We start from the raw sequence: 25,957 nt of genomic DNA, 5'->3' as shown, positions 1-25,957 counted from the left end.
CAGACAGCAAGATTGGCAAAATTGCAATAGAGACCTCTGCTGAAAAAAGGGAAGGACTAACAAAAATATAATCAATCCTAGAATAAGATTTATGTCTATGTGAGTAGAATGTATATTCTGCAAGTGTATTATTTTTTAGACGCCATAAATCAATTATATTAAGATCTCCAATAAACTGATTTAGAAGTTTGGAAGGTAGTGAGCTGGAGGTATCAGAGGAGGATTTATCAATCTTAGGATTCATTACAGCATTGAAGTCGCCGCCAACCAGCAAATGGGAGTCTGATAATTCTAGTAGGGTATTACAGAGCCCATTTAGGAATTCCCTATCCAACTCATTTGGGCAATATACTGAGGCTAAGACTAGTCGAATTGTGCCCAGTCTAGCTTTTATGAAAGCATATCTACCTTCCTGATCATTCCCCACCTGGTCAATGAACAGGGGGAGTCTCCTTTTAACCAATATAGCAACACCTTTAGTTCTATTTTGGGCAGATGAAGAAATCGCTACCTTATAGTATTTATTCTGAAAACGATAGACGTCACAGTGTTTAAGGTGTGTCTCCTGTATAAGTGCTATTGAGACAGATTTTCTATGCAAATATTCCAAAACTCTTGTTCGTTTAACTGCCGAATTAAGCCCATTAACATTAAGTGTTATCACATTCAGGGGTAATTTCGCCATTCGTAACAGTAAATGGAATCTATGTCAATTTGTAATAAAAAATGCATATTAAACACAAAAAGTAATATGGCAGAAACAGTTCCTCCAAATGAAACAGAAAAAGAGAAAAATTACAGAGATGCACCCTTATTGATACATGTTGAAGTCTGCTGCTCGAGGGAATAAACAAACTATTTACAACAAAAACACAGACCGCACAGATATTAACTCTATAGGTCTGCAACAAACAAAAACAACTGTGGACCCGTGGCGTGTCCACCGCAACCCACAATGGTCGAGATCAAGCCACACAACCCATCAAAGAGAAAAATCAATATCAGTTACTGGTCTTGCTTCCAATTTAAACAATACGCATTCAGATGACAACTGTGCCTTTTAGCTTGCGTTTGCAAACGTAGTACAAGTTAGTGATTACTTAGCTTTCATCCATATCGCCCACACGAGCATAAGCTGCTGCTCGCGGTCCCATAGCACCTGGTTCCTCGCCGACGGAGCTCCGCGACAGTGATTGAACAAAGTCCTCCGCTTTTTGAGGACTGTCAAACATCATAACTTTCCCACTGTGCTGTAGCTTGATAGTCGCGGGGAAGAGGAGAAAAGGCTGTAGACCCATCGCGACCATTTTCTTCATGACCGGACTGAAGCTCTTCCTCTTTGCAGTGGTTACTGGACTGAAGTCAGGGAAAAACAGCAGCGTATTTTGCGCGTGCTTCACTGGATATACCTTTCGGGCTCCGCTGAGGATGGCCACTCTATCCTGCCACCTTAGGACCCTAAAAATAAGGGTGCGTGGCCGACCGGTGTCGTTTTCCTTGCCGCTGTACACGCGGTGCGCGCGGTCGATTTCAATGTCCCGTCCTTTCAACGCTGGGATCCAGTTGGAGATGTTAGCGCGAAGAAAGCCCGACGCATCTGACCCTTCCGCTGCTTCTGGTAGACCAACCAGCCTTATGTTGTTTCTTCGGCTTCTGTCCTCCAGATCCGTCATCTTGTCGGTGAGTTTGTCAATGTGTCTTCTTAGCTCTGTAACCGCTCGCCTGTCTTCTCTAGCTGCTGCCTGAATGGAGTCCACTCTATCACGAATTTGTTTGGCTCCTCTAGCCTGTAACTCAAGTTCAGAGCTTAAGGTTTGAATAGCATCATTAGTTTTCTGCAAACTCACATGAATGTCGCGAAACCCAGGAGTCAGAACCGAGTCCATAGCCTCCCGAACCGCTGCAGCGACGGCAGAGTCCAGTGTAGCTTGTTGCTCTTTAAGGGCTAGCCTAATGCCGTTAGCAATGGCGGCGTCTAGCTCCTCTTTGGAAATGGAGGAATCTTTAAATTTTTTCTTTATTGGCGAGTGCTCAACTTCTCTTTTCCGAGCCTCCATCTGGTATGAGATATTAGCAAGGCACTGAGTGAAGCAAGTCCAGCAATTTGTCAGGATGGATGAAAAATAATGGGTTTGTGAGCAGAGCTCAAAACCTTGCGTGCATCGCCGCCGAGAGGTCACGTGGTCTCCCCTTATTTAACATAATTCTGATCATATTTCGCTCATTCATTTAGCAGACAAGCACCCTGATCTCTACAAAGAGCTGAGAAGTCGACAGATTAGTGGAGTTAGTCAAGATACACTCTGTCTGTAGCTTTACTAAGATTTACTAGCTACTGCTAGTAAATCACGTTAACACGGAGAGGAGTGTGCAGGAGTTTTGTTTTGGACCCGTGGTTCGCAAATCTGTGGTCAGGCACGTAGCCTGCTTGATCGTTACACTGAACATGGGCTTATTAAAAACGGTAAACGGTTGATTAAAACGGAGCAGTGAGTGTTAAAATGAACATAACATTGTAATGTTCTTCTGTCTCTTTATTTTCCTTATTCAGAACTTAACTTCTGCCCGCCCGTCAGGTTCACATAGTCAGGCTACCATTACCTCTGGTTTTAGTTTTAGTTTTTTAGGAAGTGTTTAGATAATTATGTTATAGTTAAGGTTATAATAACGAAACTTGTTTTTTGTACAAATGTTTCATTTTAGAATAAAAACGTTTGCACCGATTGTTCAGTGTTCAATCCAGTTCAGTCAAAAATAAACATTTTATGTTCAGATATTTTTATTGTTTTTTTTTCTTCCAAGTATCGTTTTGGTATCGAGAATCGTGATACTACAGTTGGTATCGTTATCGAAGTCAAAATTTTGGTATCGTGACAACCCTAGTATGTAGCATGATATACACTTTTCTATCATCCCCACGATATTTAGCTTCATATCGAACAGCACTAATTAGAATTTTGATGTAAGCTTTCACTGTATTTTCTCACGTTACTTCATATCGCTTTGCCTCATTCTATATTCTATGTGGCTCTATCTCAATCTCGCTCTATATTGTTCTGTCTTTGCTCTACCTCTGCTTTACCTCACTCTACACTGCTCTACCTCTGCTCTGCTAGACTCTATTTTGCTCTACCTCTGCTTTACCTCACTCTACACTGCTCTACCTCTGCTCTGCTAGACTCTTATTTTGCTCTACCTCTGCTTTACCTCACTCTACACTGCTCTACCTCTGCTCTGCTAGACTCTTATTTTGCTCTACCTCTGCTTTACCTTACTCTACACTGCTCTACCTCTGCTCTGCTAGACTCTATTTTGCTCTACCTCTGCTTTACCTTACTCTACACTGCTCTACCTCTGCTCTGCTAGACTCTATTTTGCTCTACCTCTGCTTTACCTCACTCTACACTGCTCTACCTCTGCTCTGCTAGACTCTATTTTGCTATACCTCTTCTTTACCTGACTCTACACTGCTCTACCTCTGCTCTGCTAGACTCTATTTTGCTCTACCTCGGCTCTACCTCACTCTGCTCTACCTCCAACACAAGCAGATGACATGTCTCTCCAAATCATCTCTGATTGGTGGAAACTTCACACTAGAGCTCAAGCAGTTTGGACTGTGTGTCTCTCCACTCTTCCTCCAGACTCTGATCTCTTAATTTTCAAATGAAATGTAAAATTTACTGATGGTCAGTGATGGCTTGGAGAGACATGCTGATCATATGCTGGTGTTGATCCACTGTGTTTTATTATTAAGACTAAAGTCAGAAAATCTTACAGCACTTCATGCTTCCCTCTGCTGCTGAAAACTTTTATGTAGATGGGGATTTAATTTTCCAGCAGAACTTGCCAACTTGGCCCACACTGCCAAAAGTACCAGTTGGTCTTATATTCTAATTTTCTGAGACACTGATTTTTTGGTTTTCATTAAAATAAATAAACACTGAATTAAATTTAAGATGCACCTGTATCTTTGATTTGAACAGAACTGAAAAGTCTACAAGTGCAGACTAAACAAGGTACCGGTAGATGTGAAAGCACTGTGTGTTAAACTGTATAAGGTAAATCAGGTCTGTATAGATTATGGGGGACAGTGTGAAGGTAGCAGGAGGTTATCACACTTTAGCAGATTGAACCGAGTAAATCAGGTGTAATTCAGGTACACTAAACATAGGATTAGAAACCAGGATTAGAGTTCGTTCCAGAGCACTCAGCATAATTGTGTGAGTCTTTTAATACAGCACTGTTCTCTGCTCTGAGAAAGGTTTGGAAAGACCAGCAGTTTATAAGAGAGTTTGTTTAAACATATGCAAATAATTAAAATTTCATATCAACCAGCAGAACTAGAGCAGAACTGTTTAGACCCAATTAGATTTCTCTTTTGCACCCTTACCTCTTGTTTTCAAGAGGAACCCTTTACTCTTAGAACAGAGTTACAGAGGGTAGAGGTGAAATCCTCTCCCTAAGAATTGAGACAACCCTTCAAGCTCTTCTCATAAAGATATATTACTATATCAGTGAAGCACTTAAGTTCAGCAACCTAGCTGCTGGTTAACTACCAAATTTTGCTGTTTTTCTATTTTATTCGGATAAAAACATTCATAGTAAGGAACAGCAGCAGGTGCTTCTCAGATAAAGTGCTGTTCTTGTTTCTTTCCACGCAGAACAGAGTGAGAGTTTGACTGCACAGAGCTGAGCTCTTTCACTCCAGTGTGTTAGCTTGTTATGCTAACTGGCTAGCGTTAGTTAGTGAGTTTTATCTGCTTCTTTAGCAGTGTTGGGCACGTTACTTTGAAAAAGTAATTAGTTATAGTTACTCGTTACTTCTCCAAAAAAGTAACCGAGTTACTAACGGAGTTACTCCACTATAAAAGTAATTAGTTACCAGTAAAAGTAACTATCGCGTTACTTTTTATTATTTGCCCGTCAAAAAAAGGAAATCAATTATGCATTTACTATTATTATTAGAAAAATAACAAAAAATAACAAACGAAAATAAACCCAAAATGTTGACAAAAATATAATCTAACGAATTTCAAAAAAATAAAACGAAATTCTCCACACAACCAACGAAAATTACTAAAACTTGTAATACTGAAAAAAGCGGAAAAACGCGTCTGGGGATGAAATTTAACAAACCAAGCCACACTCAAAAGAAATATGTATATATAAAACAAAATAATGGACAAAAACAACAATTTAATGCCCGTTAAAATGGCATTAATATAACAGCTTCACCAAAAGAGAATAGAGCTTAGATCCTGCCCAAAAAATCCGACCCAGCCGGAGCCCGTGCACATTCTGCCCAAGCCCGAACCATAAACTGTCATTATGAGCCTGACCCGATCCGCCCCATAAACTGTCTGTTTTCGGGCTGATTGAATGAGCGAAATATAATCAGAATTATGTTAATTAACACTGTAACATAGAAGCATAGAACTATTATTTAATTTAAATGATTTTTAAGAACAGCTACACACAATGCTGCAAGTCAAACGCGGAGGCGTTCACGTGCGCCCAGAGCTACGTGATTACATATTTCATTTTTATTATAGTTTAATTTTATTTTGTTTTTATTTTTTCTGTTCATTTTAGGGTGGGCTTGCTAGCGCGAGCGCTTTACACAAGAACTAACGGACCACGAGTGCCGCGCGCTCGGCACAACAACTCCCGCTGTACAACTCCGCTGTACAACAGCGCTTATAAATAAATTAAACACAAAAATGAGGGTATTCTATCAGTAATTTCAGTTCGTTTTAGTTAGTTTTATAAACACAAAATACAGTTCGAGATAGTTATGTTTTTCCTTTTAATTACCGTTTTTATTAGATTCAGTTAACACAAATGTTTTTCACTTTCAATTTTCGCTATTTCGTTCGCTTTAGTGAACAATAATAATCGGTTACTTAGCAACATTGTGATTATCACACCAGAGCTTTATATAAAATAAAAATAGGAGCCTGATTTCGGGTCGGTCCTCAGGTCAGGTGGGATTCGGGCAGAGAATCTAAGCTCTAAAATAGAAAGCAGCAGCACCACAAAAACCGGAGCAGCTAAAAAGAGCTTAACGTCCTTAATTCGGAACTTGGGTTGTCCACGGCAATCACTGAATTGATTAGAGCACGCAAATCGTCACAATTGTGCCTCACTTCACCACGCCAAACCACAGGCACAGCGGCCAGAAGCTCAAGTTCACCGGACAGAGGAGGGGTTAACCAGGGCAAAGCGAAATAAAAAAAAAAGTTAATAGAGCTGCTAAAGTAACGTGCAGTAACGGGGTGTCGGAAATGGTAACGGCGTTATAGTTACAGTCATAGTAATTAGTTAGATTACTCGTTACTGAAAAAAAGTAACGGCGTTAGTAACGCCGTTAGTTTTAAAGCCGTTACTCCCAACACTGTTCTTTAGTGGTACTGTTCTACACAGCGCTCCGCAGCGCCTCTAGCAATAAATTGAAAAGCTCTGGTATGTAATCATAAGACGAAGATAGACGTTCACAAGCCATCAAACCAAGCTGAACTGCTTGAATTTTTGCACCAGGAGTAAAGGCATAAAGTTATCCAAAAGCAGTGTGTAAGACTGGTGGAGGAGAACATGATGCCAAGATGCATAAAAACTGTGATTGAAAACCAGGGTTATTCCACCAAATATTGATTTCTGAACTCTTAAAACTTTATGAATATGAACTTGTTGTTTTCTTTGCATTATTTGCGGTCTGAAAGCTTTGCAGCTTTTTTTGTTATTTCAGCCATTTCTCATTTGGGAGAAATATTGTCTGTAGTTTATAGAATAAATTAACTATGTTCATTTTACTTAAAAATATATCTATAAATAGCAAAATCAGAGAAACTGACTCAGAAACTGAAGTGCTCTCTTCATTTTTTCCAACCTTCAGTTGGGTAATTTACATTAAAATTTTAATTAAATCTACAGTACACTGTACGCTCTACTGTTCTTGATCTAGTCTAAAGCTTTATGAAGTTTGGAGATGTGTAGTGATGTAGTGCAGAAAGTTGGTGAACTCTGTGCACTATGCTCCTCAGCATCCGCTGACCCTGCTCTGTTGTTTTACACTGAAAAAGCAAAAGTCGCTGTCGTTCCCAGTCTCTTCCACTGTGTTATAATATCACTGACAGTTGGCTGTGGAATGTTTAGTAGTGAGTAGTAAAATTTCACGACTGCACAGGTGCTGCATCCAATCACGGTACCTCAGTGCTGGAGTTCACTGAGCTCCTGAGAGCCTGAGATGCATTCTTTCACTAGTGATTGTAGAAGGTTTTATTCACCTGTGGTTAAGAGTATAAGACTACGAGTATGTGGGTCTGTCTTTACTGAGCCATGTGAGACTGTGAAAATCTGATACACCTTCATTCTCTTCAGCCTTAACACTGTGAAACATCTCAGTTTACTTACACACACACACACACACTTACACAGTGTCTCCACTGTGTCGGAATGATCCGCTCATGTTACTGAATGCTCCCTCCTGTAGAACGCAGAGCGAGGTGTACAGTGGGACAGATTGGTGGAGAATGCGGGAGCGCATAACAGGATTGGTGTGGACGAGTGAGAAGGACATGAGGGTGATTGTGTGAGTGAGTGTAACAGAGTCAGAAAGTGTGTGTGTGTGTGTGTGTGTGTGTTCAGTGTGTTTGAATGTGGAAGCATCACTTCTCTCTACAGAAGAGGCTCAGGGAGGAGAGGGGCCGGACTACACAGGTAGAGTGTGCTCTGATTGGCTTGGAGATTTAAAGCTTTGTGACATCACAATTACAGTGCCTGCTGCTGCTTTCTTATCCTGTTGTGTTTGTCCATGTTGAATTTTGTCTGAGCTGAAGTTAGAAGAGTACTTATAATGTAATGTGCTACAATTTTATTGTAGTAATGGATAATGTGAAACTTTAACTGTGTTAAAGTGTCTTTGCCTTCATAACAATCATACAGGAGTTGGACAATAAAACTGAAACACCTGTCATTTAAGTGTGGGAGGTTTCATGGCTAAATTGGAGCAGCCTGGTTGCCAATCTTCATTAATTGCACATTGCACCAGTAAGAGCAGTAAGAGTGTGAAGGTTCAATTAGCAGAGTAAGAGCACAGTTCTGCTCAAAATATTGCAATGCACACAACATTATGGGTGACATAATAAAGAGGAAACATTGTTGGTACACGTCTTGCTGGAGCATCTGTGACCAAGACAGCAAGTCTTTGTGATGTATCAAGAGCCACGGTATCCAGGATAATGTCAGCATACCACCAAGAAGGACCAACCACATCCAACAGGATTAACTGTGGACGCTGTAAGACAGGGGTGTCAAACTCATTTTGGCCGAGGGCCACATTGGCATATTGGCTGTCCTCCGAGGGCCAGATGTAACTTATAAATGTAATAAAATGTAACCAAATGTAATATATGTAAATGAATGTAATTACTCCTTAATGTTAAATAACTCTCAATATATTATTTATTCAATCAAATATTACAGTTGCATGGAAAAAATGTTTGCTTGTTGCTCTATTAACATAAATCCTTTTAATTTGTCATGTCATGAAATCCAAAAACTCCATCAATCAAGAACCAAACTATTCAAGTGAATAGAAATGACATCAAGTTATATTAACTTTGAAATTATTAACTGAAATAAGGCTTAATAAATATAAAATCAAAAATTGTGAGCTGTTAAGAACATAGCATTTCCTCAGATTTAGCAGTTCCTCATCCAACCACTAGTGGGAGCTGCAGCAGCAGCACCACAAGTCCGCAGTCTTTACTGAGTCAGAGCTACAGCCCAGCCACGGGCTACAGGGCTCAGCTCAGCCAGTCTGGAGCGTTTTTACAATTTTTAAGTTCTTCTGTGTATGAAATAAAGATTTTTGTAACCGAATAATACAGCTCTCTATAGTTCATCTTTCAGCCCAATCAGCTAACAGCAGCCGTTTAGAGCAGGAGTCACTGCTGGGATTACATTATAAACAGGTCAGTTATCGCGCTGCTAACCTCAGGATGTTTATAACTACGGAGTTTAGTGGACACACCACGGCTGCAAGGTTAGACTGTTGAAGGCTACTGAAGACTATTAAAGGCTATTGGAGGTTATTGAAAGGGTTATTGGGGCAGAAATCAGTAAAGGCTGGTTAGATAAGTTATTCATGTCCTCGTACTTTGCTGCGGTGAAACTGCGACTAGCGCTGTCACAGTGATGTTTATTAACGTCATTAAAACAGATTTTGTCAGCTATTGTCTTATAAATGTTTACACAGAACTTATATCTCTCCTAAAAAGCGTTTATTTTGGTCAGTAACACTCTTCGTAACACAAAAGGCATACCGGTCTTTCGCCTTGAAGCACAGCCGTCCGTCTGCATCAACTTCTCTTTTTCTGGACATTATGGGATAAACATTTATGTCTCAATTCCACCCGCGAAGTTACACCTTCCCTCCGGCAGGGTTTCCACATCAATGACTACACTGCCGTGTAGTGGCAGTAAGCCGTAACTTTGCGGGTAATACAATCGACAAGCATTGTGGGAAATGTATTTTTTGGTCAAAGAACGCTTCTGACTTATTTATTATAGACACTAAGATCTTACAAGCTCTCGCGGGCCACATAAAAAGACGTGGCGGGCCACATTTGGCCCGCGGGCCTTGTGTTTGACACATGTGCTGTAAGAGGAAGCTGTCTGAAAGGGATGTTCGGGTGCTAACCCGGATTGTATCCGAAAAACACAAAACCACGGCTGATCAAATCACGGCAGAATTCAATGTGCACCTCAACTCTCCTGTTTCCACCAGAACTGTCCGTCACCACAATAAGTTATTGTGGTCTAAAACCAGGTGTTTCAGTTTCATTGTCCAAACCTCTGTAATGAATATAGACCAGGTTATTCCATCAATGGATTTTTTCTTCCCTGATGGCACAAGCATATTCCAATATTACAATATCAGGATTTATGGTGCCGGAATTGTGATTCAGGGAGCATGAGATCATCATTTTCACACATGGATTGAGAGAGTTCACCAAAGAGTCTTTGGGATGTGCTGGAGAAGCGCTGATTTGTGCAGCGGGTCAGACTCTACCATCATCAATGCTGCTGCAAGATCTTGGTGAAAAATGGTCTTATAGGCTGCATATTTTTATCTTAGATCTTAGAAAGTGTAATTTTTGCCATTGATGTTGGCTTTCAGTTAACAGCTGTGCTGAACTCATCAAGAGTTAATTACTTGAATTTCTTGTCTCTTAATGTGTTTCAGAGCATCAGTTGTAAAGTTGTAAAGAGGTAGAGTTGTTCTGATCCATATTATACCACAGTTAGTTCCCACCCTGCAGTATGATTGGCTGAGAGGCATTCTATGAGTGTTGTTATCAGCTGGTAATGCGCTGTAACCAAAGCTCTCCATGTATTACTCCACCATATACAGGTAACCTAGCTACGATGCAGCGCTTACAAACCAAGCAGCACAGCTACAAACAGAGCAGCAATTGAACTATTTTAAGTTTATAATCTGTTTATAACCAAGCAGATTGCACTCAAAATCTTTTAATAAACAACAATAATGGAACTGTGGTATAATCTTGATCGTGCTATAACCTGTAATATTGTCACATATACATACATATACATATTGCATGTTATAGCACTCTCTCTTGTGTATTAATGCTTAATTATTGTAAGAACTACTCAACCAAGTAAGAAATTAAGAATGAAATATGAAACATTTTTAGAACTTTGAAAGTATCCTCAAGTGCAGTCGCAAAGACCATCAAAAATGTTATGATGAAACTGGCTCTCATCAGGATCGCCCCGGGAAAGGAAGAGCAAGAGTTTTCTCTGTTGTACAGGATAAATTCGTCAGAGTTACCAGCTTTAGAGACCACAAGTTAACAGCTTAAACACAGATAAGAGCATCTAAATACTTCAGAGTATTTTTTTTGTTTGTTTAACACTTTTAAGTTACTACCGTATTTTTCGGACTATAAGGCGCACCGTATTATAAGACGCACTATCAAAGAACGCCTATTTTCTGCTATTTTTCCATACATAGGGCGCATCGCATTATAAGGCGCGTTAAGTGACACTAGAAAGGGTGCCTATATCAAAGTGAACAGGGGTGGCGCCATGTTTCCCTTCCCCCACCGGGGGTGGTCGCTTGCCGGTGGAGCGTCTCCGTATACAAATCTAGCTCTTTCAAAGTCAAACGAGTGCTGGATATTAATCTACACAGATTCCTCTCCTGAAAACTGTTTATTTGGGTGAGTAACGTGCTTCAGTTTATTTACAGTAAGCTTAGATTTCCAGATGTCCACTAAGGCTTGCTGCACCAGCGTTAGCATAGCTATCCGATAGCACGCTAGCTAGTCACCTAAACTAGAAAAGTTAACCCAAACTTAAACGACAGCGTTACACTGAGTAATCCTGCGTGTTCTGGTAAGACAGTGAGATATTAGCTAGCGATTCGTCCCCCGTAGCTTGTTTTAACACGGTAAACAAGCAGATTACAGGCTGATAAAACTCACCTCTGAGAGAGTTAGCGCTTAGCATCTAGCTAATGCTAGCCAGGCAAAGCAGCACAGACTTACAGGCCGATAACTCACCTCTGAACGGTGAACGCTTAGCGATTAGCATCTAACTCTAATAATACTGCTCCAGCAGTATTAAAAGTGCTAAATTTAGAAAATACTGATCTCTGAACAGTGAAAAAGCTAGCTAGCTAAGCGGTTAGCATCTAGCTAATGCTATTTATTGCTGCTCCAGCCTCGGAGCGGCACGGCTCTGCAAGGAGTGTGTGTTTACTGCTCCTTACAACCTGACGAGTAAAATTTAGATAATACTGATCTCAGTGAATAAGCTAGCTAGCTTAGCGGTTAGCATCTAGCTAATGCTATTGCTGCTCAGCCTCGGAGCTGCACGGCTCTGGACTCTGTATAGCACTGAAACTCTCTATAATGCTGCACGGAGTGTGTGTTTACTGCTCCTTACAACCTGACGAGTAAAATCCATACAAAAGGCGCACCGTATTATAAGACGCACTGTCAATTTTTGTGAAAATTAAAAGTTTTTAAGTGCGCCTTATAGTCCGAAAAATACGGTACATGATTCCTTATGTGTTCCTTCATAGTCTGGATCACTTACTATGCAGGAAAAATAAAAACATTGAATAGGAAGGTGTGTCCAGACCCTTGTCTGGTACTATAAAATATCATACTGTTAAACATCATGGGATCATACTGTCTGCACTCTGATAATGGTCTTTTTAAGGCCCATTAGGACTCATTAAACAAGATGAACTGAAGAGTAAAATGGTCAAGCTTGTCCAGAAGACAGGTGTCTACATGGCAGTTTGGAGATATTTTAGTTTCCAAGTAAATGAGTTGGAACATCTGGATGATGAGCAGTCACGCTGTCTGTGCATTATAAATTATTCAGAAATACTGGAATCTTGCCCAGTTAGTAATTTTGTGGTCATTTTAATGTGCTAATTAATCTTAATCTGAGGAAGTGTTGTTGTGGGAGAGGAAAACTGGCCTGTGGTAGTTTTTACCCTTTGTTTGGATCACAGTAAATCTGCAGAGAACTATTGTTTGTCTGAATTTACCTTTCATTGTCGAGGCGTAGTGGTAAAGTGCGTGAATAATTTAGATTATTATTAGTAAATGTTTTGTCTCTCTGTTGTTCAGGATGCAGGATACTGGGTGCAGGTGCACAGGTTGGAGCATGGTGATGGAGGCATTCTGGATCTGGATGATGTTCTGTGTGATGTTGCAGATGATAAGGACCGGGTAAGTACTGTTTTTTTTTTTGTTTTTTTATGTGTGCAGGCAAACACGTCAATAACACATGGCCACAAGAAACTGCATAATATTTCTCTTAATGTGCAGGTAACCAAAACAAATGTTTTATCAGTGCGTGGGCAACGAACAGCAGCACTGGTCTGCTGAGTGAACCTCTCTGTATCTGCTGACTTAAACACGATCAATAGAGATCCCTCACTGGGGGGTTTGTGACAATAGTTTAAAAATCTGAAGAGATTGATGTGATGTGAGATCATACAGGAGAGAAGTTGTTGGGTTTATGGTAAAACCGGCTGCGGTACTTACTGCATACTGTTCTGTCTGCTGTCTGTCTGTCTACTGCATATGATAAATCATATAAAATTTAGATCTGTCTGTGCGAAGCAGGAGAAACTCAAGCCTTGCTTTCAGAGCCTTAAGCTGTAGGTCATATATTTAGGATTTTATATATACACTAGTGTTTAGCTGTATTTTTTAATTTTTATTTTTGTAATTTTTTAAGAATTTTATTTCAGATTTTCCCCCATTTTCTCCCAATTTGATTTTCTAATTGTCCCACCCCTTTGTGCGTCCCTATCACCAGTGGCGCCTGCAACCCTAGGAGGATGCAGACGAGCACACGCCTCCTCTGACACGTGTGAAGTCAATCACCCCTTTTTTTGGAGCTTCTGCTGATGAATCATTGCCTGAGCAGCATCACAGCGCGTTTGTAGAAAACCACAGTGGTTAGGTTCTGATTCATCTGCTCACAGACGCTTCGTACCGCCTGGTGCCACCTTTAAGTGTGATGGGGAGAGAGCGCCATCTACCCACCCGGAGGGAGCAGGGCCAGTTTTGCTCCCTCTGTGTGCCGGCAGCTGATGGCAAACCTGCAGGAGCGGGGGTTCGAACCTGCGACCTCCTGCACATAGTGGCAGCCCCCAACCCCCCACAACTTGTATTTTAAAAAGAAAGTGGCATAATTTCCAGGCTATTGAGCGCACCTGACTATAAGCCACAGTTATCCTCATTATATGACAGGATATGTTTACACAGAAAGATGTTACACAGAAACTGTTAGTTAAATAGACTACATACAGAAATAACATTACTTAGCATGAACTTACTGCTCCACGCTGTCAGGATCCATTAGTAGACTTGAGCAAAAGTGGCTTTTCGCATTAGGGCGATTTCGGTAAATTATTTGTTGCCGCTTTTCATCCGAACCTTCCACTCAGCTCAGAGCGGCACTTTAAATGCACAATTCAGTAGCTGCAAATACTTTATCTTGTCGAGTCCTGTATTAATCTACAGGCTTGTTTTATTGAAAACAGTTTGTTTGGGTGCGTAAAGCCCTTTTGTTTATTTACAGTTTAAAAAAAAAAAACATATTAGCCACTCACATATTAGTGACTTATAGCCTGGAAATGATGGTAGGTCTTGAGTAGGGCTGTCCCTAACGATTATTTTTTAAACGATTATTCTAACGATTATTTTTTTCGATTAGTCGACTAATCTATTTATTGAGAAACATATTTAAATAATTATTATTTTACGTTTTAAAGCAAACGATAAAATACTATATTTATATATAATAACAACAACAACAACAACACAAGCCTACTAAACCAAACCCCACACTTATAATCACTTACATGTACAACACGTTTAGATCTATAACGCTAAAAATGGTAAGCTCCCATACACCACAACCGTGTGTTGCACTGTTTTCTGTGACCGCTAGATTTTGTGACCACGGGCAAGTAGTTCTCAGCAGACCGGTGCACTGGCCGATTCGAAACGTGTTCGTTTCTAATGTTTACCCCGACTGGCCAAAACGGTTCAGTTTAGGGCTGAGGGTAAGGTGTAGGTATAGAAAGCTTCCGTTTTGCCAATGAACGCTCATAACCGTGAGCACTGGTCACAAAATTCCGACGGTGACAGAAAACGGTGTAACACCGCAGCGCCGACGGCGCTAGCTAAAATAACTTAAGGCAGCTAGCTTAGCTAAACACCTGAACTTATGAATAATGCTACTGTTTCTGGAAACTGCGAAATGCCATGCACAAATATAAACCAAAAATGTATAATTTCTGCCTGTGGCAGGTTTAAAACCTTTGGTAGACAGCCTTAAGTCTTTTTAAGGACACCCGCGGAGACCCTGATGTAAACGGTAACTTACTGTGTGACCCTGTTGACATAGTGCTCCTGGATGTTTGCGCTCCAAGTGCTCCTTTTGCACATATGGCAGAGGACCACATTGTTGCCCTTTTGCGTGAAATGCTCCCAAACTTTAGATGCCCGCTGGCGTTTTTTTGTAGCTGTTTTCACTACCGCAGTTCTACAGCGGGGGTGTTGTGCCGATTCTGTCCGCGAAGCGGGAGTCAGATTCAGCAGAGAGTCTCTCTCTCTCTCTGTGTCTCTCTCTCTCTCTCTCTCTCTGTGTGTGTGTGTGTCTCTCTCTCTCTCTCTCTCTCTCTCTCTCTCTCTCTCTCGCACGTGAACTCCTCCGCGTTTGACTTGCAGAACTGTGTTTAGCTGTTCTTAAAAATCATTTTAATTAAATAATAGTTCTATGCTTCTATGTTACCGTGTTAATTAACATATTTACGACGCGCCGACGCACGTTATGCAAATCGATGTATTTTCGTAATCGATGACGTCGATTATGTCGACGCGTCGCCCCAGCCCTAGTCTTGAGTATATTTGTGGGAATATCAGGAAATCAAGTTAAACAAATACAAAAAATAGAGTGAACATAATTTGTATTAACTTTCAAAATATAAAATAAACTAGATGTTTTAGAACGGTGTAAAGTGTATGATGTCATCAGTTCGGTCATTCCTTCTGTGGTCTCTGCATCATGGAAATCATTGGGCCCTATAGCTGTAAAGAGCCCTGATCAACATAGCTTGTGACTAGGCCTGTCACAATAAGATTTTTATATTGTCTCAGAAACAATTGCAATACACAATATTTTTGTCATTTTAAGACTATAAAATGCTACAGAATAGCATAAAAAAGCAATAGCAGATTTTTTAAGGCAATAAAAGTTAAATCAATAATTTATTATAATTAATTTGGGAATGATATACTTATTTCTTCGCCTATTTTAGTCCACATTGTGAGTATGGAGTCACAGATATTGAAGCATAACTGGCTAAAATACTGTTCTCTGTTATATATGTGAATAAACATACAAATGAACACAGTGGGCGATATCACGATTATCAAAAACTGTTAAGGTCATGTTTATTTATTGTACGATAAATCAATATTGCAATTATTGTGACAGGCTTACTTGTGACTAACACCGGGGTAGCGATGCTGGACGAGGTTGGAACATGGCGACAATGCCATGCTAACCTCACACGGTAATATATGCACTTTTGGAGACACAGATCAAGTGTATAATTGTATACTGAGTGCGTAACATGACTGTATACTGAAGACCACTGTGTTTCTGCCCCAGCACGTTTTCGATTTGGATTCAACAAATCTTTATAGTCAGCACGGTTGATTATTTTGACTAATCGATAACTTTTAGCTGTACTTATTCTACAGCCCTGCATGGGAAGATTTGTTACTCAAGTAGGTATAAATACTAGTTTTGGCCTTGAAATGTATCCAAGTGTTATCTTTGTCTCGTGCACACGAACACACAAACACATATTCCTCTTCCTGCTTTCTAAAATGGTAGCATGCTATATTCCTTTACTTAGTCTGTCTGTCTGTCTGTTTTTGTCTGTCTGTCTGTCTGTCTCGCCACTCCCAGCCCGTCTCACCTTAAATGTAATTAATACCCCTGACCTCATCAGAGGTTACACACACACACCCTGCCCCAGATTCCCGGCCTTGTTGGGGTGTGTTCAGCGGAGTTCAGGGGGTACTTTGGGCACTGGAGATGTATGTGGGGTATGCCTGCTATCCTGTGTGTGTGTGTGTGTGTGTGTGTTTGTGAGACTCACACATGTGGTGCTCCTCTGTGTTTGAAGATGACTTAGTGGTTAAGTGTGTGTTGGCAGTGTGAAGGTTGGGGGTGGGGGGTGGGTGGTTGGGGGGTCAGGGGTACTGGACGGGTTAGGAGCTCAGGAGTTTGATTGCACTTCCAGATGGTTTAAACTAGTGATGGGACGATACACTTTTTTTTTCAGCTCCGATCCGATTCCGATATAAAACTGATATAAAACTGTCGTGTAGTAGTGAAATAAAAAAAGTTAAATATTAAACACGTTAAATATTAAGTAAAAGCCTTTTTTTTTTGCACTGGTTGCGGAGGAGACTTTTATTTTGACATGTAGTGTAGTGGATTAGCTGCAATGGCTAACTGGCGACGCTAACTGTATTTCCGAGCTGAATTAATCACTGTTTTTTTTTATTTATTTATTTTTTATAATTTTATTTCAAATTTTTCCCATTTTCTCCCCAATTTACATGACCAATTACCCAACCCATTCATTAGGACTCCCCCCTATCACTAGTGATACCTCAACACACCAGGAGGGTGAAGACTAGCACATGTTTCCTCCGATACATGTGATGTCAGCCACCGGGTGATTCTCACGAAAAACAGATTTAAAAGGGTTCACACTTGAAAAATTTCAAAAGGCATTTAAATATAAAATTTCTTTTTGTTATGCAAGACTAGGGTCTGAACTTTTTAGAAATACTTTTTTTTTTTAATTTTATAATTTTTTTCTGTATATTTTGCACCATTTTAGTCAGTCAGAGCACACACATTCTCAGTACCGCAACATGATAACACAGAACAGATATGGTTTAAAAGTTACACATTTGTTACTTTTTAAATAGATATTATTAACAGTTGTGCTCATATGTGTATATAACCCAGAAAATATTATATTTATAAGTTTCCCATTTTTTTTTATTTTATGATTTGTCTCATTACCGCAACAGATTTCATGATTCATGTCCTGTCTTTTCAGGATATTTAACTGAAAAATTACATGTATAATTTCTTATTTAGTACAGATGACCTATGAAGAAATACAATTTATCCAAATACCATTATAAACTAGAATTTGTTTTATAACAGTAAAATAATTAGTAAATAAATATGTGTTGCGGTAAAGAGAATGGTGTTTCGGTAAAGAGAGTCAATGTTTCGGTAAAGAGAGTCATTACAAGGATTCCTACTTAATTAACAATAACACTTTACACAACAAACACAGAGTGTGAATGCTGTGAATAAATAACAAATTCTAATGATGTACTTCTTGAGTTTTGTATGGAGTAGTAATATTGAACAAAATGTGGTATTTGCTGTTGAAAATTATTCTCAGTAAGACTCAAGCTGTGAAAATATCCTATTTTGAACTGTGTATTTTAATAAAACAAATTTCAACATACCTCATTAGACATAAATTCCTTAAAACTTTAAACATCACTGTATAACTAAATTGAAATGGAATGTTTAAATACAAAATAAGTAATTCAACATCTCATAAAACAACTTTTTTATTAAGTATTAATTTCATGACAGATATAAACATCAATGTACAACTAAATTGAAATTAAATATTTAAGTATGAAACAAGCAATTCAACATCTCATTAAACATCTTTGTATTAAGCATTAATCTCATGAAAAATGTAAACATCAATGTGCAACTAAATTAAAATTAAAGATAAAATTAAAGAAAGTTGTTTAATGAAATGTATATATGTGTGTATATATATAAATTTCATATATATAATATATACATTTCATGAAACAACTTTTATTGTTATAAACTGTTAATAAAGGTTGTTTCATAAAATGTGTGTATATATATATATACATATAAACAGTTTATAACAATAAAAGTTTATAAAAATAAATTTCATGAAACAACCTTTATTAACAGTTTATAACAATAAAAGTTGTTTCATGAAATGTATATATTATATATATGAAAATTATATTATATATATATATATATATATATATATATATATATTATTATTATTATTATTTTTATATATTATTTTTATATCTTATGCGGAAGTTATATGGGTGTCACTGCCCTGCTACATAAATCTGTTTTTTATCTGAAATTGCATCATGTATTGTTTTATATATTGTTTATTATAAGTAAATAAAGGCTTTTTTATGAAACAATATATATATATATATATATATATAAGTTCATGTCACTTAAAACATTAATTTCTCTTTACCGCAACAGTGAATCTCTCTACCGCAACAGGCCTTAAATTGTTGCGGTGTATGAGAAGGCTGTTGCGGAGTATGAGGGACCTTAACCTTCTTTGATCTCTGTGGGGCCACCATGATGCCTGGCTAAACTTTTGCTAGCTTTTTGTATTTAGACTTTAAAAACCTTAAAAATTCCCAAAACACAATAACATTTTCATTTTTTTAAACATTAAAAACTAGCTGTTTCGGTAATGAGAAACAAAAAGTTGTGTATGCTCGCTGACAACCAAGTTTTTAACATTTATCTGGAGAGGTATAAAATTAGGTGCTTACCTGGTAGCCATCTTGGGTGTCATACTAAAAGGTGTCCCCCCTCTCAAAATGGCTGTTTTTTTTCTGTTCCTTGTGGTCTTAAATGGTGCTTGAAAATTGTTGCGGAGGCTGAGAACATTGGTTCTGACCAAAGTTATTGTTCTAAATATTTTCTTTTCTTTTACCAATGAATTCCAAGTAATACATTTTTATTGACTGTAACAATTTACTTTATGAGATACATTTAAGTTTTTTATTATTTATTTATTTTAAATATTAAAATTGTGTAATTGAAGAGCCGAGATTCAGCAATGGACGCGTTGCGGTACTGAGAATTTCACACTAAATTATAAAAAATACATAATTTAAAATATCACAATGTCTACTTTTAATCACTTCCAATATAGCCTTTGATGAGATGTTTATAAACCAGTGTTTCCCAAATTGATAGCATTTACCTGTTCATCACACTCCTTAATGCCACCTCATTAGTCTGATTTCGTGAGAATCACCCCACCGCTTCTTTTTGAGCTGCTGCCGATGCAGCATTACCGAGCAGACGGCGTGCTCGGAGGAAAGCACAGCGGCTCGGCTCTGGTACATCAGCTCACAGACGCCCTGTGCTGCAGACATCTACCCACCCGGAGGGAGCAGAGCCTGAGGGTCCAACATCGGTATCGGGTCAGACAGGTGGGCAGTCAGTAACTCGGAGGAAGGCAGAGAGATGGAATTAGTTTTTACTGGATTTATGTAAAACAGAGAATATAAAACATTATCAGAGTGTGGCAAATGACTCCGGCAGAACTGAATAAAACAGCCTAACTAAAGGCAGAGAGCCAGAAGGTAACATAGACATGGAGGCTCCCTGAAACACTGGCATCCACCCACTCCACCGTCCACAAACCTGAGTGACCGTGTGCAGTGGGAGAACAACAGCACCAGCATCTCAGTTTACCACAATTTCCTCTGTCCATGAACCCCTGAATCTGCAGCCTTATCTAAAGGGAAAAACATTAATTACCAAAAGCTAAACTAAACAAGTAAGTTTTCAGTCTAGACTTAAAGATTGAGACTGTGTCTGAGTCCCGAACATATTCGGGGAGATTATTCCAGAGTTGAGGCGCTTTATAAGAGAAAGCTCTTCCTCCTGCAGAGCTCCTCTGAATTTTAGGAACTACTAAGAAACCAGCACCCTGAGATCTAAGTAATCGTGGTGGTTCATAATAGGAGATGAGGTCTCGTAAATACTCAGGAGCGAGCCCGTGTAGGGCTTTATACGTTAACAGGAGAATTTTATAGTCTATGCGGAATTTGACTGGAAGCCAGTGCAGTGCTGATAGTACTGGACTAATATGGTCAAATTTTCTAGTTTTAGTAAGGACCCTGGCTGCAGAATTTTGAACTAGCTGAAGTTTATTTAAGTTACTGCCGGAACATCCAGACAGTAGCGCATTACAATAATCTAGCCTTGAGGTAATGAAGGCATGGACTAGTTTTTCTGCGTCATGCAGTGATAGGGCATTTCTTAGCTTGGCGATGTTACGTAGGTGTAGAAAAGCTGTTCTAGTAACATTAGATATGTGTTTATCGAATGCTAGATCTGAATCTATGATAACTCCAAGGTTTTTAGCTGCTGAACCAGGTGTGACGGAGAAGTCGGCCAGATTTAGCATTAAGTCTGATAATTTATTTCTAGCAGCTTTGGGGCCTAATAGGAGAACTTCTGTTTTATCACTATTTAATAGGAGGAAGTTGTGCGACATCCACAATTTCACATCTTTTACACAATCCTCAATTATCTCACTCTGTCATCAGGTTTGGCTGATATGAAGAGCTGAGTGTCATCCGCATAACAATGAAAATTTACGTCATGTTTTCTAATAACTTTGCCCAGTGGGAGCATATATAATGTAAATAATAACGGCCCTAATATAGAGCCTTGTGGAATTCCATATCTTACCTTGGTATAACTGGAAGACACATCATTTATCCTCACAAACTGATCGGTGCGATCAGTTTAAGTATGATTTAAACCATGATAATGCAGTTCCAGTTACACCGACCATGTTCTCTAATCTTTCTAAAAGGATAGTATGATCTATTGTATCGAAGGCTGCGCTCAGATCGAGAAGTACCAGTAGGGAAGCACAGCCTTGGTCGGCAGCTGTAAGTAGATCGTTTGTTATTTTAACTAAAGCTGTCTCAGTGCTATGATAAGGCCTAAATCCAGATTGAAATTTTTCATAGATCTGGTTTCTTTGCAGGTAAGAGCAAAGTTGTTGGGCTACAGCTTTTTATAAAATCTTAGAAATAAAGGGTAAGTTTGAAATAGGTCTTTAGTTAGACAGTACAGTAGGATCAAGATTTGGTTTCTTGATCAGAGGTTTTATTACAGCAGTTTTAAAGGCTTTGGGTACATGGCCCAGGGCGAGCGATGAGTTTACTATCATTAACAGAGGTTTAATTATATCTGGCAGTACCTGCTTTAATAATTTTGTGGGAACTGCATCAAGTGTGCAGGTTGTGCTGTTTGAAGAGGAGATAATTTTCTCTAGTTCTAGCTGTGGAAGTGGGTTAAAGACTTCCAACCTAACTTCAGTAACAGGGTTTTGTTCTAGATCAGCCAGACCAGATGACAGAGAGGATGTAACATTTATCTGTTTAATTTTATCCCGAATGTTTTCAATTTTCTTATTGAAGAAGTCCATAAAATCGTTGCTGGTGTGAATGGCTGGAATCTGAGGTTCAGTACCTGCCTGGTTTTTAGTTAATTTGGAAATAACACTAAAAAGAACTCTAGGATTATTTTTATTTATCTCGATCTGTGAGGCCAGATATGCTGAGCGGGCTTTATTAAGTTCTTTTCTATATTTAACAAGACTGTCTTTCCACGCAGAGTGAAACACTTCCAGTTTAGTTGATCGATATTTACGCTCTAAATTTCGAACTAACTGCTTTAAGGTACGAGTTTGATCATTGTACCACGGTGCGAGCTTTTTCTGTCTCTCTATTTTATGTTTAAGGGGTGCTACAACATCTAAGGTAGAGCGAAAGGTATTTTCTAAACCTTCGGTTAGTTTGTCTAGTTCTACTGGGTCTATAGGAGAATATATTAGAGTTGATAAATCAGGAAGCTTATCTGTAAATTGTTGGGCTGTAAAAGGCGTAATTGAACGTTTTACAGAGTAGCTAGGGGATGTACATATATTATGACTGAGATGTAATTTAAATGAAATAAGGTAATGATCTGAAATTGCGGAGGTTTGAGAACGAATATTCGGGATATCTATGCTCACACCCAGGGTCAAAACTAAATCCAGAGTATGATTACAGTAATGAGTAGGTCCTGTTATATTGTTATATAGTCTAAAATCGATGTGAATGCCTTTTTTAATGGATCATCCAATTTTTCGAAATGAATGTTGAAGTCTCCAACTATAATCACTTTATCATTACTTACTGCTAAGTCTGTGACAAAATCACTAAATTCTTTTAAAAATTCTAAATAGGGCCCTGGTGGTCTGTAGATATTAATTAAAGAAAATGCATTCTTTTTTGTAACTGGATTAATTATACTGGTGTAAAAAAAACTCAAAAGAAGTAAAATTATCATAGTGTTTCTGATTGCTAACTAAGGTACTTTGGAAAAATATGCAGACCCCACCTCCTCTACCGGACAATCTCGGATTGTGTATATAATTATAGCCTGCAGGGGTGGCTTCATTTAATGCTACATATTCATTTGGCCTAATCCAGGTTTCTGTCAGACACAGAACATCGAATTTCTGATCAGTTATCATTTCATTCACCAGAACTGCTTTTTAATTTAGAGATCTAATATTAAGTAAACCAATCTTTAGGCTTGAAATGTTAGTACTACAGTCTGGGTATGATTGTTTAATATAAGTTAAGTTATTTAGATTTACTGTTTTAGTTTTTTGATGTTTTTGTTTGACTCGGGGGACAGACACAGTCTGAATACACTGGTATCTAGGTAACGTCTCTTTGCAGCTCGCAGATGGTTGGTTAAGCCTCTCTGTCTGCGGCCTGGTCCCGGCTCTGGATTGTCATTGGTGTCCATGGTGTTATGTGTTTATATATTTTCTTGTTGTTTCTGCAGGTACTGCTTGTTGTTTGTTGTGTCTGCGGGTATAGGTTGTTGTGTCTGCGGGTATAGATCGTTGTCCATGCTGATTGGTTAATATTGATTGGGAGCAGTAGTCATGTCGTTGTTGGTGGTATTTGATTTGGCAGGTAATCAGTGTAAAGACTACAGTAATACAGTGCAGGAGCTCTGCTCCCAGTTTAATCAATGAAGTCAGAACCCATAAAGACTGCTGGAATAAGTGCATGAGCTGTGACCTGAGTTAATCAATGAATACTGTCTGCACATGCACACATACACACTTTGGTTTTTGCTATTTTTCAGTGTGCATTATAACTGTAGCTAATTTATACTACAACTACTGTACTCTTAACACTAATCCTAACTTCAGTGACCAAAATCAAATAATAAAAAAAAAGCCTTTCAAATGTTCTCACAAACCAACAACACATATACATGCATAAACACTCATTAGCATCACAGCGCTAACGCTTGGAGAAAAACCCAGCGACTTGTTCTGATACATCAGCTCACAGATGTGCTGATCCACATCACCCTAGGAGTGATGAGGGGAAAGAGTGTCATCTACCCACACAATTGTACTCTCTCTGGCAGCTGATGGCAAACTGCATGACCCGGATTCTAACCTGCGATCTCCTGATGATAGTGGCAGCACTTAGCCTGCTGGACCACTTAGCTAGGGCTGCACAATTGATCCTTTTGGCATTATAACTGCATTGGACACAACCTCAACAGTCACATGTCAAGACATGCTGTGTTTTAGCAGGGTTTAATTACATTTTAATGGCTAAATTTTAATTGAATTCCCGTACTTATTTTAAAAATATTTAAATCTTTATCACAAAACGAAAATATAGCAATGTAATCTTTTCCTAATATCATACAGCTCTACGTTTTTGGTTAAAGCAGCACAGTCTCCCATTATAATACGACTTTATGGTATTACAATTTTTATAACAATGTCTTTATGCTGTATTTTGGTGATCAAGACTGAGCTTGAGTCTTGCACCCCACAGGACACTGCTGCTGACCTGTAGGATCACTCTGCCCTCTGGTGGCTGGTAGTAGAATAAACACACACATATAGAGAGCTCTGGTTTGTTTTGGTAGGACCTGCTTTGGTACCACTTTAAAATAAGACTACCTTTATAAAGAGTTTATAAATGGTTTACAATTCGTTTATTAATGGTTAATAACTAGGTTGTAAATGCCTTAATAATCATTAATAATCAGTTATAACACATACATAGAAAGAGCAACAATATAGATGGCTGTGGGTTCACTATTTGGCAAACAACAGATCATTGTTGCCCTTTCTACGTATGTATTATAACTGATTATTCATGATTTTAAGGCATTTACAACCTAATTAGTAACCATTAATAAACTTATTGTAAACCATTTATAAATGCTTTATAAAGGTAGTCTTATTTTAAAGTGGTGCCCCTGCTTTTAGCTTCAGGTGTGTTGAATCACACAGTAATCAAAATGTAGAAATGAATAAAAAGCACAGCGCAGGGTCTTAACATTTTAAATAAGTCATTCTGTAGATGATCTACAGCTATCCCAGAGTGCTGATAAACTGTTTGAGAACTTTTAGGGAAAAATTGTTTATCAACCACATTTTCTCATTGTCATTAAGTCACTGTCCACTTTTATAGTATATCAAATAAATCAAACTAATTAATTTTTGAAAAAGAGCCTTTAAAAACCCGTTTTAACATACATATGCATGCAAAGTGAATTTATGAGTAATATTTGGCAAGAAATTGAGGAGGAACAGGACAACTACATGTGCAGAAGTTACTGCAGTAAAACAAAATATCGAAAGTGCACAAAATAAATAAGGCCACAAAATGAAATATTTCACTTCTCTGCATATCTCTGCATTCAGAGTACATTAGTAAGAAACTCTCTCTGTCTCTTTTTTCCTTCCCAATATAAAAGACAAATACAAAATCAGGTGAGCATAATTACTTGTCATTTTTATATATTTTCTATATATAAAACAATGTGCCTACGACCCACCAGATGAAATTCACTGCTCTAGATAAAGTCATTTTGTGTTAATGTGTGTTAACCCTTTAACAGGCCAGGATTTCTATTCCAGCGTTACATAAAAAGCTTTTATGTTTGATAAGGAACATTACTGAAAAGCATAATTTGTAATTGTAAAAAAATATATAAAAATAAATATTTAAGTAAATCTGCTTATGTCAAAATATAATGAATAAAATCATAAAATTGTCTCTTTCCTGAACTTCATTATAAAATCAACATTTTCCTGAATACGAATCAAAACTTTAGTTTCGTTATGTTTGTCTAGTTTTTACATCTATTTTCAAACCTGAAGTAGAGAGAAAACAGGCAGGAGATTAGGAGATTTCAAACCCTCAAATTTTCAGAATATAAATGTCATTTTACTAGAAAAAAACTTTTTTTGGTATCAACTAAACCTCTAACCTGGAGAGGAGACAAGGCTTTTTTAGGGGTTAATGAGTGTAAATCTCTGGGTACCCATCTACCCTTTCAGTAGATACAGTGGCCAATATGAAGTTCTTTCTACTGGACAGTGTCTCAAAGGATGAGTGAAGAGTGA

The 25,957-nt window shown here is 38.4% G+C and overlaps 1 protein-coding gene across 2 annotated transcripts in view; it reads left to right on the top strand.

Annotated features, from left to right (window-relative positions):
* The window catches only part of pard3ab (par-3 family cell polarity regulator alpha, b), a 228,054-nt gene that overhangs the window by 32,172 nt on the left and 169,925 nt on the right, over window positions 1-25,957 (top strand). For both annotated transcript variants that reach the window (XM_049478959.1, XM_049478958.1), the window contains exon 2: window positions 12,672-12,773. In XM_049478959.1, the coding sequence (XP_049334916.1) occupies window positions 12,672-12,773 (102 nt within the window). The remainder of the gene's footprint in view (window positions 1-12,671; window positions 12,774-25,957) is intronic.

This window comes from Astyanax mexicanus, chromosome 4 (genome assembly GCF_023375975.1).
Source record: "Astyanax mexicanus isolate ESR-SI-001 chromosome 4, AstMex3_surface, whole genome shotgun sequence".
Lineage (NCBI taxonomy): Eukaryota > Metazoa > Chordata > Actinopteri > Characiformes > Acestrorhamphidae > Astyanax > Astyanax mexicanus.
The sequence above is the reverse complement of the archived record's forward strand: the minus strand, read 5'-3'. Positions and strand labels throughout refer to the sequence as shown.